Genomic DNA, 12,284 nt, shown 5'->3' with positions numbered 1-12,284 from the left:
AGTGCTTCAGCTTACTTTTTTTTTTTTGCATGTGATTCTAACTATATATTCAACTAATATATACTGTATATGAAATCCTCAAAACAATACAAAGTCTCGTCTCAATCTTTGGAAAGTACGAATGCCTTATTCATAACAATTTTCAGAGTTCCTGTATAAGGGGCGCAACTGAATTATAATATCTCTAACTCTCTGCACTTCATATACGTATGATCAACATTAAGAGGGGCGACTACAAACTAAACATGTATGCACTGAATCAAACCAAAGTGAAGCAGAATAGTCCAATCCTCTGAACCTACTGCTACAACAAATCCGCCGGTTGATCTCTGAAACTATGTACTCCCTCGTCCTATAAAAGATATCTTAGATTTTTCAAAATTGTTCTGCTATTTCAGTTCTTCAGGTTTCATAAGACAGAGGCCGATTTGCTCGACAGCAACTACGGTAATTAGAGATCGCCCGACTTGTGTAGCAGACAAAAATAAGTAGGATTACTGCAATATGCTTTGCATAGATTATTTAGTATAAATAATCATACCTCATCGTACTCTTTCTTGGCCACCTTGGGCGCCTTAAGAGGCTTCTTCGGCGGCATGGCGTACGACGAACAACGAAGTTGTCGAACTGAACGAACCAAGCTCTCGTCTATATCGACGAAAAAGATCTTACTAATACGCGGCGGCAGGCGATGGAACGAACGGGAACTGTGAGGCGATGCAGGCTAGGTGCGCGGACGTGTGTGTATATATGCACGGGTTGCCCTAAGGAATTACGACTCGTGTCGGACACGTACGCGTCACGGCAGGGGTACCAAACATGTTTCGTCACGAATTCGGAGAGAGGGGGCGTACGATCGGTCATATTAGGGCCCATCTTGATCAGCGTCATGGCTCGTGAGCCTTGGGCTTGACCTTGGCCTGTTTAAAGATCGGCAGTAGTTCAGAACTTAAGGAGAGCCCAAGGCCTCTAAAGAAAAGTATTAGTGTGGATCTATAGTAGGGATGGAAACGGATTGGATGCGGATAATGCTCTTCCCATATCTGTTTTCATATTTTTAAAATGAATACGGATCTGTTGGTGCTTGACAGCGGCAGGGAGGAGGTGCTGTGGCGCTCTTGGTTGCGGTTGTGCGGTTGCAGGTCGTCGCCTGGCAGCTCGGGTGGTTCGAGGTGAAGGATCCTGGGAGAAATCCTTGTCCGGGCTTTGGTTCGGACTGGCGACGGCGACACCTGTGGGTGCCGTTGACTTTCTTGGAAGCGTCGTCCGTGGCTCCTCTCGTCACCTCGGAGTTCCGCCTCCGGAGGGAAACCTCGGATTCTTGGGATCGGATGATGGAGGCGCTCACGCGTCTCTCCCTCGTTGAGGGCATCGTCTCGGAGTGAGCTTCGTCCCGGGGACTCGAGGATTGATGGTTGCTGAGTTGCCTTGCCGGGGGCGCTACGGGCAGTTTGGCAACGATGAGGCGTCAAGCGTAGTTTGGGTCGCGGCTTGGGCTTCGATAGCCGACGGGTCTTCCCGTGCTTCGCCGTGGAGCCGTGGAGTCGGAGCTGCGGTGGAGGGTGCCCCTGCGGCAACGATGACCAAGCAACCGGTGGTGTGGTGGATGATTCGGTCGGCGCAAGCCCAGCATAGTTCTCTTGTGATGCTCGACGGCCAAGTCGGAGCCGTCTCTCGTTGGCGTGTGTGGCCGACCGTTGGCATTTGGCCGGGTCGGTCGGGGTTTGTGCCCAATATTGTCATCTCCCATGACGATATTGGTGCATTTGTATCGGTTTTTGGCCGGTTTTCCCGTTAATAAATCGGCCGTCTTCTTCTTTATCAATGAAAATGGCAAGTCTTGCCTTGTTTCAAAAAAAAAAAAAATGAATACGGATGCGAATACGGATATTGACGAATACGAATTCGGAGCGGATGTTATTTGAATACGAATACGGATCGGATGTTTTCTAAATTCGGAGCGGATACAAATATAAGGAAATAATTGACTCATGTCATATAATGAGCTAACTATATAATGGTATAGTGATAAATATATAGATATAATGCATAGTAGTTTCAATTTCAATCACATAAAAGAACATTTGGTCGATTTGTTAGTTTCTCTAGGTTAGGTAATTGCCATATTGGGGTTGAATTTCTAAATTTGGCTAACATAATCTTATTCGGATATGAATGTATCCATTTACATATCCACATTTTCTTCAAAATTCAATACCATATTTGTATTTGTTTCTAAAACGGATTCATATATTTACCATATCCATTTCCACGGACGTCCGGATTCGAATGTTACCATTTCCATTTTCAATTTCTCGAATACGGTCGGATAATATGGACTATCCACTACCAGTCCCACCCCTAATCTCTAGAATATTTGCAAGAAATACCTTGCCATTCATTTTAGGCAAGGTATTTTCTTCCAAATATTTTGATTCTTCTGGTTCCATAAATTCATATCAAGGTATTTTTTACGAATTTTAGCAACAAACCAAACAAATGTTATAGAATCATAGCCTGCCAATACTTTGGCATCACAAATTTTGGCACCAACAAAATATACCCTTAGGGCGTGTACTATTCTAGGGTCTACCGCCTCAGCCGGTGCAGGCAAGAGCCACGCGTCGTTTGTGGGGCTTGCGGTCACGGTAGTTTTGTCAATTGTATTTGAAGGTGGTTCTTTTTTTTGTCAAAATACTGATAGACTGATCTATAAAAAATTCCTAAGCGTCTAGCCTTCCTAAGTTGCTACACGTGGGCATGTAGGACACAGACTTTTTGATTGCATATCAGCAACAAGAATCATGGAACAGAGGGAGTACTACCTATGTTTATAACCGAAAATTTGGGCTTTGATACCTTATTGAATTGTACATTCCGACCAGTTCAGAGAGAGGGAGAGGGAGAGGGAGAGGGAGAGTGGTCAAGAAATTATACTCAAACAAAAAAAAAACGGTTTTAGTCAATTCAGTTTTGATGAATTTGCCTATGTTTATGCTTTCTTTTTTCCGAAAGGAGTAAGGAAGCGTTTGAAATATTTTGTGTCAAGATTCTTTTTGGCAAACCGATGACACAAAGAAAATTTATAGATTAACAAGGTGAAATATAGTCTCTCGTCCTAAGGAGGGCTAGTGTCGAAGTTTTAGAATTAGAAAATAAATGTTTGCTCAGTAAATGGTTGTTCAAGATACTCACGGAAGAGGGAGTATGGCTACAATTGATGCATCAAAAATACCTTTAAAAATAAAAATAAAAATTGACAAAAGTGGAAGAACAACCAACAATCTCCTTTTTGGGAGGGCCTCATGCGGGCTAAAATTATTTTTCCGTGAGGTTTTTTTTAAGTTGGGGATGGACCTTTTTTTTTTGGGAAGACATTTGATTAGGAAACTATCCTTTAGCGCATCAATATTCATCATTGTACAACATTGCTCAGCAGAAAAATGTACGGTGCCAAATATTATAGCACAAACTGCTCAGAATATTGATTTTAGAAGGGCGTTAAATGAACATAAGTGGAATGAATGGTTGCACATATGTCAACGGTTAATGACGGTCTAGCTCACAAACAACCTAGACAAATTTTTGTGGAAACTTACATAATATGGAATATTTATGGTAAAATCTATGTATGTAGACTTAATGAATGGTCATGCTAGGTTCTTACGTAAATACTTATGGAAAATGTAAATATCCCTTAAATTTAAATTTGCATGTGGTTCCTAAATAACAAACTGTTGTTAACTAAGTATAATCTAGCTAAACTTAATTGGAATGCTTGTCAAATGTGTTGTTTTTCTGATTCATTGGAAAGCGTACAAAATTTGTTTCTTTCATGCCCTTTCATTCAAATCATATAGCACATGGCTTATTTCACTTATAACATACCACCATCAACTAATATTACTAATATATTTGGTAACTGGTTAAATGGCGTGAGTAAAAATGATAAAGATAGGATACATATTGGTGTCTCAGCTTTATGTTGGTCAATATGGACATGCGGGAATGATATTGTTTTCAACACATGAAAGGGAATTAACTTTTTGCAGTTTATTCGACGAGTTGAGCATTGAATAGAACTATGGACGTATCTTCTCCCGGAGGATAAGCGTGAGCTTATGGCTATTGTGTGCAACCGGTTGCACAAGAATTCTATTTACACTTGTTGTTGATTTTTATAGCTTCTTGTTGATTTTTATTTTCGATGGTTGATATATATGTCTTAACCTTGTGTGATCGTAATTGTGAAACTTTAAATTGGTGGCACGATAAAATAAACGAAAATACTGAGGCCAGGAGGTTCCCCATTTTGAAAGAAAAAAAAGTTGAAAAGTACATTTGTTGTCCAAGACAGAAGAGGTAAATTCTGTGTCATCTCATCACTACTGGCATTCATAAACTGACATGGAAAAAAAATACTCCCTCCGTTTGAAAATGTAAAATATTTAAGCACTTTTTTTTGGTTCACATATTTTAGTATGTATCTAGTCTATTTTTAATACGTAGATTCGTCCATTTTAGTTTGTATCTAGTCTAGTACAACATCTTAGATTAATGACCCCGCAAAAAAAACATCTTATATTAATGCACATATGATAAAACGCGAATAATTGGCAGGATCGCGGCCAGGTGAAGGAATCGAAAGCTCATGGAGCACAGCTTGAGACGTGGCAAGCAAAACAAGCGACTAGCTAGGGTTGTAACGACATTTGTTGCCATCGCCAACCGTTTGCTACATAACCTAGCGAACCCCGTCAGGCCCCCACATGAAAATCCCATATCTTCCAGATTTGCGCCAAAACGGAATTCAATATCCGGTAAATCCTTGTGATCCAAGAAAACAATTAATTAGGACGTATCTTAAGAAATTCTTGCGTCGCAAGCAGAGCCTAGGTAGTTACGTGCTCAGAGTGCCCGGTGTACATATAAGTGGAAGAACTAGAATTACACACACGAACACGTAGGCAAATCGATCGTCGGAGCTGAAGTGATGGCCACGCGATGGCGGGTGCACGCGTGATCGCGTTCTGCCGCTGATGGTGAGCAACTGGAATCCATTAATGGCGACGTGTCTTGTTTTTCGTTGCTGATTTCTTGCTGTTTGGTTATATGCAGGGTCTCCTGCCGCTGTTCCTCCGGGCGGTGGCGAGGCTGGCGGCGTGCGTCGCGAGCAGGCCGCCGGCGGCGGTGGCGGCGACGGTGCTGTACCACGGCGGGGCGCTGCCGAGGGACCCCGCGCTGCAGCGGCTCGTCTGCGACGGCATGCTCGATGGCGGCGGCGGCGACAGCTACATCCTGCATTTCGTCGTCGGCGTCGTGAGGTCCCTGGGCTAGCTGGTCGCCGCAATCTGCGTAATGTATAACTGTAACATGTTTTTGTTAGGAGAGTTCATCTGGTGTCTGACTGACTCGGGAGTTCTAAATGACTTGATGACAGAGGAAAGAATCTCATCAGCCTTGTGCTAGTCAATTTGGTACGCACCCAAACTAATTTGAAGGTTCCTTAGAAGAACGTGTTTGCATTATTGCGCCGACGGGCGACGGCCACATGCATCATCTTCCTAGGACAATCACCATACCTGCAGTTGAGCCGAACTCTACCTGGCAAACCGAAAAATGCACCGAATCAAGAACATGTAGTCATGTGCCAGCACAAGGCTTCAATTGCTCACGCCACAGTTGGCAGAGCGAGGAGTAAGGCATCCACCTCCAACTACGAGTTAGTACTAGCACTGGTAGTTAGCATGTGAAGGGGGTAAACCCCCTCCAGACTCAAGGTAACTCACATTCAGACATGGTAGTAACAACAGAAACAGAGAAAGATCGTCACTTCATTATAGCCTCATCAATGGCATCTATACACTGACAATTAAGAACATGAGTAAATCAAACAACCACATCCACTTCAGCACATATCGTATGGTATGCCTATCAAATCTCCCATTCAACTACTCCTACCAATCATCTACCTAGACATCACACAGGGAGCAATGCAACGCAATGCAAGCAAGTATACCACCAAAAGAAAGAAACAAAGGTCGAAACAAGGCCACCAATGAAGAGCATGCTCTGATTCATGTGATCTGCATCATGAGATCATCCTCTGATTCATGTGATCAGCATCATGAGATGCTGTGATAGAACACGGACAATACCGATTGCCGAAGCCTCAAGAGTGGAGACAGACCGGTGGCAGGCAGCTCACGCCCTCTTCAGAGCACTGATTCGTGCAGCCAGCTCGTCAAAGTCCGGCATTCTCGGGTGCACGTTGCCCCTAGTCGTGTCCGGCTGCAGTGACATGGACCGAGCAGGAGGAGGAGTCTTCGGCTTTGCAACTGGGGAGTCAGATTCCGTGGGCAGAGATACGGCTCTTTCAGGATGATCTCTGCTGGATCGTTCTTTGTTGCCATCAGCAGGGTGATCGGCTCGAGGGCGAGGGGTCCGGGATTTTGTCCTTGTCCTGTGCTCCTCCTCCCTCTCCATGCCCTTCTTGCTGTAGTGCCTCAGAAGCTTGTCCATCATCCTTTCCTCGTCATCATGGCTGCTGCCTTCACGGGGATGGGCACTCCTGCTCCTGTGTTTCCGATGCGAGCTAGGTGCTCGAGGCAGAAGATTGCCGAAGTCAATCGCATTGTCCGTCTCATCTTCCTCCGTTTGGTAGTCACTGCCGCTTGCCGATCCATTCTGCCTGCTTGAGTGTTTTCGTCGTTCGTAGTCCTCATGGTGACCATTCCTGTTGCTTGAGCGTCTTGTTCGGCCACCAGGTGTTTGGTTTGCCATATTTTCATCATTAGTCGCTTCATCGTACGCTGAGCGTCTTGTTCGGCCACCAGGTGTTTGGTTTGCCATCTTTTCATCATTAGTCACTTCATCGTATGGAGAACCATGTACAGGTGGCTTTGCGCTTTTCCTTCTGACTGAGACAGGCCGAGGTGCATCATCAGCAGCCAGACCATCTCTCCGGTGACCTGTTGCTTCCGAACCATTGTGCCTGTACCCATGAGCAACTTCATTTGCCGGATTTTCATGCACTGATTTCATGTTAGTGTTGGGCTTAACATAGGGAGGCCGCATATTGGCTGCCTTCTTCTCTGGCATTTGCTGCTTATCTTGCACCGTCTGTCCAAACTCTCCTATATGACGTGCTTGATTATACAAACCAACATTATCGTCTTCAGAAGGCTTCTCACTCATTGCTCTGTATGGCTTAGAATAAGGAGGAACTTTGTTTGCTGTTTTACCGTTCAAGGTGCTAGCTGACTCACTTCCTTGCTTCTCCAGGCCCAGAGTTTTAAGCCCCAAGTCAGCATGTCCCCAATTATGATCAGTGCCACCAGCCATGTGGGATCGATGGTACCCATTTTTCTTCTCGGTGTCCTTTAGTTCAGTGTATGGAGGAACTATCTTCTTGATTTCTCTCTGAAGAGGTTTTGCTGCAGCAACCTCCTGTTTCTTTGAGCCATTAAGATCCAACTCCTCTGCATTCATCAGTTCCCTCCAAGATTGACCACCCTTTTTCTCATCTTTCTTGACCTCTGTTGGACCATTCCTTCGCTTCATGTCCAAAGGAAGGACATCATTATCCATATGTTTCTTCTCCGTAGGTTTATCTGAATAGTTCTTCCTGCTTCTCTCGCCAACTTGACCAACACAATCAGGAACAACATGAATATCTTTTGGCTTTATCTGAACTTCCTGCCTCCGGTCACGCCCTTCAGGTATGGATTTGGATTTCCTTTCAAGCACAGCATGCTTATCTACCTTGTGCCCATTGCGCCCTGATGCTTCAACCTCTACACCATTAAATGAACCCTTCTTCAGAAGATCCTAATGGAAAAAAAAACACAAGTAAATAACCACACACATAATAGTGGTTGATCATTCCAGTAGTTACTAAAAGGTTGGACGATATAATTCGGTAAGAGCATGTCTAACAGGCCCCGTATTTTTTCGCCCCTTAAAACGCGAGTAGAGGGCCCTGTATATAAAACGCGAGTACTTTTAACCGGACAAAAACGCCTCCCGTCTAGCAGTCCCCGTATACGAAAACTGTAAAAGAGCATATTCTAAGAATATGCTTCTTTTTTCATCTCTTCGCGCTGCAGCCCCGCCGCCGGACCTGCCACCCCGCACCACCGGACATGCCGCCCCGAGCTGCTGCCACGCGCCGCCTCGCCCCGCTTCTCAGGCCGCGGGCGGCCCCCGTCGCCTTGCGCCGCCTCAGGCCGCCATGGCCCCCGTCGCCTTGTGCCGCCTCAGGCCGCCATGGCCCCCGTCGCCTTGTGCCGCCTCAGGCCGCCATGGCCACCCTGGCCCTGCCCCGTCGCGGCGCACCCGCCCTGCCCGCGCCGGCGCCAGTTCCGCCCCGTCCCCACCAGCTCCGCCCCGAGTGGGAGAACGCGGAATTTTGCTTCAAAATTCATCTAGTTTTTTCATTATTTGATAGAAATCTTGATGGGTTGAAAGAAATTGGTAGAGATTTGATAGAATTTAGAGCTCGTTGGCTGGAATTGGTCGCCGGAGTGGAGTTTGTTTGGCGGCGGCGCGGCGAGGTCCGGTGGTGCAGAGTGCAGTTTTCACCCCCTATATGCCCCTCCACCCTCTACAAGTAAGGGGCGAGGGGGAAAATTCCCAGGGCCCTGTATATTTTAGATACGGGGTGAACCGTTTAGGGGGGCTGCTAGACGGCCATTTTCGCCCGCACCCCGTATACCGCCGGAATTATACAAGTCCGGCGTGGTTTAGGGGGTCTGTTAGACCTGCTCTAAGCTAACTAAAATATACCTTTTTGTTTTGAGGTACACCAGATATCTTCCGTTCGATTTCCTTGATATTAAATGGGAGTGCCAATTCTTCAATAATGTCTTGCATCACTAGCAACTTCTCCTCTTTAGTAAATGACTTGTTCTGAAGCTTCTGAACAAACTATCCACAGAATTGTTAAGTTAATCAGCATGGTGCAATAAAAGGGAGCAGCTCAAACACAAAAAGGGACAGGATGATATGTACCTCAGAGCTAACAAAAGGTTCAATGGAAGCCCCATATCTCTCTGTGAATACATGTCGGAGGTCACACAGTTCAGGCAAGTCAGGGTATCTAGCAGCAGCGAAAATCAGAGTTGACACAGGTTCCAAGGCTTCGTGAGGGCATTCACTGTAAATAGACCACCACAGATTAGTGACCAAAGGAACTTCTGTGATATTAATTGAATGCAATCAGAAGCATTCCTAAGTTCTGTATGGCGTGCAGACTTAACCTGATAATATGGCCAAATATAAACAAAACGCATCTAGTAAAAAAGTTTGCATATATTCCATATTTCCCTGATAAGGTAAGTTTCGACAAAAAAAATAGTATGAATTATCCGCAGCTATAAGAGTTGGGAAATATACATGGGCATCAGCACAATCCTGCGAAAACTAGTATATGCTAATTTGCAGTTTACAGATTCTCTACAACTTTGGAAACTCTATCCAAGAAGTTACAGAAAATAGCAAATGCTAAGTTGCTTGATTCGCTTAGCTACATTGACTGAATTTGATTCATTTAGGTTTCAACCTGGAGGAGACATGTTCATGACAAAATTGGAGTCAGAAAAATAATTCAGGGATGAAACACATGACAGCCACAACAGAGTTGTCAGGGGTTTGAACCATTATTCCACATGTCCTTTGTTAACAATCTCATACAAATCGCAGGTACCTCTGTTTCTGCAGGATGTTGAGCTGCTTGGCTATGTACTCGCAATACTGCTCGATGACATCGTAGTTTGACGCCTGGTTCATCTCCACAATCAGTTCTTCCATCTGCATTCCAGGAGGAAACATTCATCAATGTATACATACTATCTTCATGCTCAGCATCGTGAAACATTGCGCTGTTTGCGCCAACCTAAATTCCCTTCTAAGTTCTAAGAGCACTAGTTGGTGATAATTACTGCTGAACAATGCAAGCTGGTGAGCTGGGTACGCAGTCTGTACCCGTCCGAAGGCGTGCGACTCAAGGCCGTTGGTGATGAGGTCGGCGACGTCCTTCCTGAGGAACTTGACCATGGCCTGCTTCTTCCGCCGCACCAGATCCAGCCGGGTCCGGGTGCATTTGATCGCGTGCTTGCTGCATCAGACGGCGGTAAAGAAAATCAGCAGTTAGAAGGAGAGGAAACACGGCATCGAATCAGGACAACTGCGACTCTAATAGAGGATGCAGCAGCTCGAGCAAGCAACACAATCCCCAAAACGATAGATTCCCATCCCAGCAAAGCTGGAAGAGCAGCCATAGAATCAGCAGCAGAGCTGGAACGCATGTAAGCAACAGCGACACGAATCAAGAAGCAGACGAGCACAGAAGATGGGGAAAAGTAGGCGCGTACGAAATTCAGCTAAGAAATTGAGAAATCCGGGCAGCTCAAGAACCGCGGTCGCAACAGCCCAGGAACGGAACGAATGCCGGCTCCTCGCATCGGTAAATCGGTGCCGTACTAACTCGAAAAGCTGAACAAATCATCTTCCAAGAAAAACAGCAAGCCAGCCAGCTTCAAGGGCTGAAGCTCCCGCGAACCGGAACCGAATCGGCAGAAAGTAATGGATCCATGGTCATACCATTTGTTGTGGAACTTGGAGTTGAGCAGGCTGTCAAACATCTTTCACCTCCCTTGCCGCCGCCTCCTTCCCCTTTCCTCGCCGCTTCTGTTCTCTCGCTTCGCCTCCCTCCGCTTGGATTAGCGGCCGGCGAGAAGACGAGGGTGGAGAGAGCAAGCGGCTGCTGCCAATGGTGGAGAAATTGGGAGCAGAGAGATGGTGGGGTGGGGGGAAGTGGAGGTGGTGGAGAAGAAAGACCAACAAATCTATGTTAGCTAGCTGGTGCTGAACAGGGGCCAGGTGTCCCGGAAGCCTCTCCCTTCTGTTTGTTTGTCTACAAGATACAAGATTTTGACTGGATTTTCTTTTCTTGGAGGAAAATTTTGAGAGGAAGAAAAGCTTCTAGATAGAGTCAGAGCGAATAACTGCTCTTTGGAAATTTATGTTCCTTTCAGTTACTACATTGTCCATTTGTGGCGCAATTACCATGCGATGATGTGTTAATGGTTGCATTGCATGGACTCCCATTTCATTTCAACTTCAACTTCAACACAAGTTGTGCAATGGAGGCACAGACAAAAAGTTTCCTAGGAGACCTAACCTCCATGTGCAATTTGGACAAATTTAAAAAGCTTCTACATCCATGCTCGATGATCATGGCCAAAATGACAACAAAATGTGTGGAAGGAAAGTAGAATGGTGAAAAGTTAGGGTTTTTTTTCCCTCTTCTCTCCGGCATTTAAGGATGACTTCCTGTTTTGCTGCCTTTCTATTTAGCAGATAAATTTACTCTCAGTTTGTCGGTGATTTCAACTTCAAAAACTATAGGTAAAAAATGAATATATAATGCATTTAAGCATGTACGTTTTGTACAGCACTCACCGACTGGACCCCCACTCAGATTAAAATAGGAGGGGTGCCTGCCAACAAACGGTTGTGCGTCACCACCAGCATATGTCCACTTTCAAGACTTCACATGTAATCCATGATAGGTGAAGAATCTTAATCGCGCTGAGTACTCTTATTTAAGGCTGTCAGTAGTGCTAGTACATGTACATCGCATAGAAGATTACAGTATAATCTTATTATCTCTCCACTCCACCAGACATAATGCTGACTAATCCTGCCGGCTCCAGTCATGAACCGGTTGATGGAAACATATCGGAATTGGTCCTGCTTTGTATGTCCTTGTTTTGTTTGTGCGTAGATGCTTCTAGGATCGCGATAGAGATAAAAGCGTTTCTACTATATGTTTTATAACTATTGTTTACCTATATACTAGAAAAAAGGGAGAACAAATGGTTGGATGGTCACGAAGGCAGGGCACTTCATATTGTTTTTCCTTTCTATTGAAAAGCATCAAACACCTCCTCTCTGATCTCCTACACCTCATTTTCCCCAATTTCCATGCCAACACTGAATGCCTCAAGTAGTGTGCTAGCAATGTTAACCTCATTTTCCTTCAACATGTTCAAATCCAAGGTAGTAACCAAATGCAAATTTAGACTACACAATTCAAAAACTGAAAGAACTAAACAACATGACCAAATTGTCTCACCATTTCGTCAAAAGGGGAGAAACTCTACCTCTCTCGCATTTTCTCGAACATGCTAGGGGCGCGGCCGACGTTCATACGAGCGTCGGGCACCATGGTCGGCGATGGAGTTGGCTAAAGCTTTCGTCCTCGATATGACACCTTCTTT

General features: G+C 45.2%; 1 protein-coding gene across 1 annotated transcript; it reads right to left on the bottom strand.

Annotated features, from left to right (window-relative positions):
- Positions 1-5,944: 5,944 nt before the first annotated feature.
- On the bottom strand, positions 5,945-10,684 carry LOC124691739. The gene is made up of 6 exons (XM_047225012.1): positions 10,603-10,684; positions 9,985-10,117; positions 9,707-9,810; positions 9,013-9,157; positions 8,788-8,928; positions 5,945-7,830 (listed from the first exon to the last, which is right to left on the bottom strand). The coding sequence occupies exons 1-6, from the start codon at positions 10,641-10,643 to the stop codon at positions 6,205-6,207; spliced, it is 2,190 nt and encodes a 729-aa protein (XP_047080968.1). The 5' UTR covers positions 10,644-10,684; the 3' UTR covers positions 5,945-6,204.
- Between the last annotated feature and the right edge of the window lie 1,600 nt (positions 10,685-12,284).

The sequence above is a fragment of the Lolium rigidum genome, chromosome 2 (genome assembly GCF_022539505.1).
Source record: "Lolium rigidum isolate FL_2022 chromosome 2, APGP_CSIRO_Lrig_0.1, whole genome shotgun sequence".
Taxonomy (NCBI): domain Eukaryota; kingdom Viridiplantae; phylum Streptophyta; class Magnoliopsida; order Poales; family Poaceae; genus Lolium; species Lolium rigidum.
The sequence above is the reverse complement of the archived record's forward strand: the minus strand, read 5'-3'. Positions and strand labels throughout refer to the sequence as shown.